Source organism: Apaloderma vittatum, unplaced genomic scaffold (genome assembly GCF_000703405.1).
Source record: "Apaloderma vittatum isolate BGI_N311 unplaced genomic scaffold, ASM70340v1 Scaffold41882, whole genome shotgun sequence".
NCBI lineage: Eukaryota > Metazoa > Chordata > Aves > Trogoniformes > Trogonidae > Apaloderma > Apaloderma vittatum.
The window spans coordinates 1,244-6,081 of NW_009706058.1; the positions used below are offsets into that span (position 1 = coordinate 1,244).

The 4,838-nt window shown below is 45.0% G+C and overlaps 1 protein-coding gene across 1 annotated transcript; it reads right to left on the reverse strand.

Annotated features, from left to right (window-relative positions):
* Window positions 1-553: 553 nt before the first annotated feature.
* SNRPC (small nuclear ribonucleoprotein polypeptide C) lies at window positions 554-4,731 on the reverse strand (the record flags this gene model as incomplete). Its single annotated transcript, XM_009865635.1, has 5 exons — window positions 554-881; window positions 1,950-2,054; window positions 2,679-2,768; window positions 4,156-4,264; window positions 4,689-4,731. Coding segments are annotated over 5 exons (472 nt in total), but the record flags the coding sequence as incomplete, so codon positions are not given.
* Window positions 4,732-4,838: the final 107 nt, after the last annotated feature.

Sequence of the window (4,838 nt, forward strand, 5' to 3'; positions counted from 1 at the left end):
ACTGACTCAACTTTAGTAACGTCCACACCAATGCCCCAGTAGCAACAGAAAAGCAGAAATATGTTCAGCAGCATCAAAACCATAATTGTAAGTAGCTTTATACTAGCATCTCTTTGCTGGGGAAAATCATCATTTGATTAAACTCATACTATTTTGTGCCAGTAAAGTCACTTCATGTCACAGTCTCCCCAGTCAGAGATATCGCTGCAGTCTTTTCTGATGTCATTTTTGTTTTTTTATTAAAAACACGTGTAGGTTTGCTTGAAACAAAAATTCAAAATGCAGATAGTAATACAGCTTTCCAGGGATTAAAAAAAAAAAAAAAAAAAAAAGACAGAGAGACTACCTAACGACTAAGGAGGAAAAAAAACCACTCAAAATTCCATGCAAGACAAGTAGAGGGGACAAAGAAAACCAACATCTCTTTCTGCCAGGCAGAAAAACCACACGCAGAGTAAGGCTCAGAATATCCAGGTGGAAACCAGCATCCATGTTTTATTGTTGTGTTTTATGATTCAATGGAGGGGGGAAAAAAGAAAACCACCAAAATACGAACAAAAAAAAATGCCAAAAACCCCCAGACCAGGTACAAAAGCATCAGTCCAGTGTGCATCTAGGTCAAACCGTCTGCAATCTGAAGCAACGGCAGATTTCCCCTGCGCACTGGTTTAATATAAAACCCTGGGGGCACAGGTCTGTGGTATTTTATTGTATGGAAGATCGTATGAAAAAGAAAAGGTAGATCAGTTTCCACCTTTATCTGTCTGGACGGGTCATTCCCGGCCTGGTTGGCACCATCATGGGTCTGGAGGGTGGTCTCATCATCGGGGGCCCCGGCATCATGGGCATGTGTCCTCCCATCGGCGGCCTCATCCCTGGCGCTACAAGGGGAAAGAGAGGACGTTTGAGAAGAGCCCTTGGGAGCAGCTGGAAGCTGTCCGAGGTGGATTACATTTTCCTGACGGATATTAGCAATTAGTAGAGGAAGAACCAAGTTTCTGGGTTATATGCCCACTTTTGACAAAAAGTGATTTGATTCACTGGTAAATCACTTCTTAAGGCTGGGTCGCAGCATTACGAAAGAAAAGCAGGCGCTCTGCTACAAAGCACTGAAATAAAGGTTTCCATCCAACTTCTCCCTTTATTTTCAGGCAGCCACTACACTGCTTAACGTCACAGATTATGCATGTACTTTGTGCCTTTAAAAAAACACTTATGGAACAGTTTCTACCAGCAAGATAATAACTGCAAAGACACTTTGCTGCTTTTAGTGTGCATGTGTGTATTCCCTTAGATTTGTTCCAGTAACTGCTTCACTAAGATGCCCTCTGAGAATTCTTCAAATGCCAGGAAGCTCAACAGCGGAATGGATCAAAGACATTTTAATTTGCCTTTACAGTTCTGAAAAAACTCCCACTTTTCAAGGCACATAGTTTCTCTGAAACACATTATTCAGACACTTTAAACAATAAAATTCGCTCAGTGCTGAAATGAAACCCTTTTCAAAAATGTAAGCCCTACAAACACAGAAGTTCTACACAATTAAAGATTGTGCCGCTGAGATTACACGTAGAAAAACTACGATTTACGAGAGCAATACTTTCAGTTGTAGAGAAGGACTAGTAACGCTCAACAAACAGTAAAGGAAATTTAATTAGCAGTTTTAAGACTGTTTTATCAGCAAACGTGTACGTGATACATGCAAGCTGGAATACTCCCACGGCTTGACACTTGGGGCTGTCCGTCCACACTGCGTCTAACACGCCGCACGAGCCACAGACTCGAGCGCGTCCCTACAACCAGCACTCACGTGCTGCAGCTGCCGCGCATTGTCTGTCCAGCTCCTTTCACAACTTTCAATCACTCGGTGAGACAGAAAATCTAACCCCAGCACCCCACAGCACCACGCGGTATCGCGGTTACAGAGATCTATTTCTTTCCAGACTTACCGGGTCCGACGGGCATCATTCCCGGAGGGGGTGGGCCCATCATCGGCATCATTGGCGGTCCGCCCATGTGAGGGGCCGGCATCATGCCAGGCCGCGGGGGGCCAGCTGAACGCGTAAGACAGATGGGTTACACGTCAAGCAGCTTTCACATTCGTCAACAACGCACGACGCAAGGTAGTTATTCAACTTTATAGGAGATTCTAGTAATAAAGGTGCCTTAGATTGTTTTACAACTTCCTGCTGTTGTTTTCAGTTCCAACTCTGACTTTGTGTGCCAAAAAGTGAACCGGAGGAAGAATACGCTGGCTACTCTTTCCAGCTTTGCATTCCTAACGCAGATGACTACTGCTTCCAACGGCACGACTCTAAGCAGAACGAGATCTCAGCTGTTTGCCAGCTGAAGTGCAAAAGGTTATCGATCCTATTCTATTTAAAAGCAAAACACCAAACGCCCTGCTGGAAGCCTGACTGAAGCTATCTTAGGGGCAGCTCGCAAGTAACGAGCGGGCACACATTTCTATTAATGCACTCAACATTACTAAACTAAGACAACCTAAAGATTACAAAGGTTGCTGAAACACTCCCATAAAGCATTCTCTTTCGTTTCGGTATTCACAAGCTCAAAGCTGATTTCAAGCTGAAAGGACTTTTCCTTACAAGTCCAGGAAACATGCAACGCAGCTCAAGCGGGCTGCCATCCCAGTTAAAAACTGTCCAGTTCAGACTTACGGATGCTGGGAGGAGGTGGGATCATGGCTCCCGCGGGAGGTGGTGCCGAGAACGGTGTAGGTGGAATTTTCCCTTGCTGAAATGCAGCCGCTACATTGGGGGGGAAAAGAAAAAAAAAAAAAGGAAAGAAAGAATCCCAGGAGAGAAACCAGTTACTAGGCTTAGGAAGCTCCTGCGTCATTCTTCCTTCTCATGCCACGCGGTCAGAGCATACTCCACGTCATGCTGCGTGCTCAGTTGTTCTAACTCTGGAACAAAATCCCTGGTTTATGCTGCTTGTCACGGCGGAAGCACCTGCTATTCTTAAAGACAATTATTACAGTAATTACTCCAGCTGAGACTAGAGAGCTCCTTGATGGATTTCACACACCTAACAGGAAGGCGGATGGTAGAGAAAACACATCACGTGGTTTGCAGCTGCAACCTTCACCTGGGATCATGAGGCAAAGACATGCTGTCCTGAAAATGGTAATAAGGTAATGACTTAGGGAGGTGGCAAAAAGCATGATAAACGTGTGAAAGGGAAGAGAAGAAATTCAAAAGACTGGAATCGACTAGAAGGCAGGCAAAAGACTTGAAAGTTGAAAACATCACGAGTAAAATGGACACAAGGAAATGGAATGAAGCTGTGTCAGGGGGAGTCCAGACTGGACATTATTTAAAGGCTCTTCACTGAGAGGGTGGTTGGTCACTGGAACCAGCTCCCCGGGGCAGAGGTCACTGCACCAAGTCTGCCAGCGTTCAAAGAGCATCTGGACAATGCTCTGAGTCCTACAGTTTAGCTTTAGGTAGTCCTGTGAGGAGCAGGGAGTCGGACTCAATGATCCTTACAGGTCGCTTCTAACCTGAACCTATGATTCTACGATCTAAAGAAAACTGCCATAAAGTTAATGTGGCATTTGTATTTCTTTTCACAGAGAAAACAACCCTTATTCACAGGACACGCGAGAGGAAAAGAACCCTATAACTGACAGGAGAAACACTTCACACTTTAATAGTGAGGAAAAAAACCCCACAACACTATATCCCTAGAGAACAGAGAGCAAGCAACTACAGCATTTTTAAAAATGCAAAAAACATCCCAATGTCCATTTTCGTGTCTTTTGGATTTCTTATTCATGCTCTTTACATAAATGTGTTACTACCAAAAAGCAAAAATGTGTTATGTGGCCTGGTGTGACACCACCAGCAGTGCTAAAGGCAGTGGGACCTCCAGCTCCCTCAGCCACAGTAAAGCAGTAAATGTCTGCTTGCAACAACCCCTCGGGCAGAGCCCTCAGCCCCTTACATGGAAGTCCATGCTCTAATGATTTCAAAATTCAGATTCTAAGTGAAGTTTTTGCTCATGATTCACAGAGCAAAGACTCAACAGGGAAGTGTGGAAGAACCAGCACTGAAGAATAGAAGAAAAGCAGCTAGAGGAAAGACAAGGGAATAACAGGAGAGCAATCCAGAATCACAGAAAGATTAGCCTTACTTGTTTTATCAATCAGGCTCTGAGCTTGCTCCTCCATCCATTTTTGATAGTAGTCTTTCACATTCTCTTTGTGTTTCCGGCCACTGCAGTGGGTTTTTCTCACGGAGGGCTGAGAAAGAGCACAGGAAAGCTGATACAACACTACAGAAACCCAAAGCTTACCAGGAACTGCTGTATAACACTAAACGCAGGCAATTTAGCCATATAAAACAAGGTAGCTTCTGTGCCTGGTCAGAGGACAGGTGATGTACAAAACCTTTATGCATAAACTACGAGTGCTGAGACTCCAGTTTAAATGAAGGAGGTTGCCCTAACACCCAGCCAGCTGTCTCCTACTAACTCACTGCCAGGCTTGGCTGCAGCCCTTGACGTGTGGATATTGGTGACAGCCGACGTTCTCGCTCTCTGTTTGCAAAGAAGAGGACAAGCAAACACTCCGTAACATCTCAGGCAACGTGGTTTGAGCCAACCCAAGTTTTATTTTAATACTCCTGGCGCAACAAAGAAATTAACTCAGCAGCTTTCGCACTTACCGAGTCATGGGTGAGGTACGTGTCACAGTAATCACAGTAGAACCTGAAAAAGGAAAACTCTTGTTATTAAGAAACCACTTGGCGCTGTTGGCGTTAAAACACGGCCCCTCAGAGCGGCCCCACGGCTCGGCCCGAGGCCTGAACAGGCAC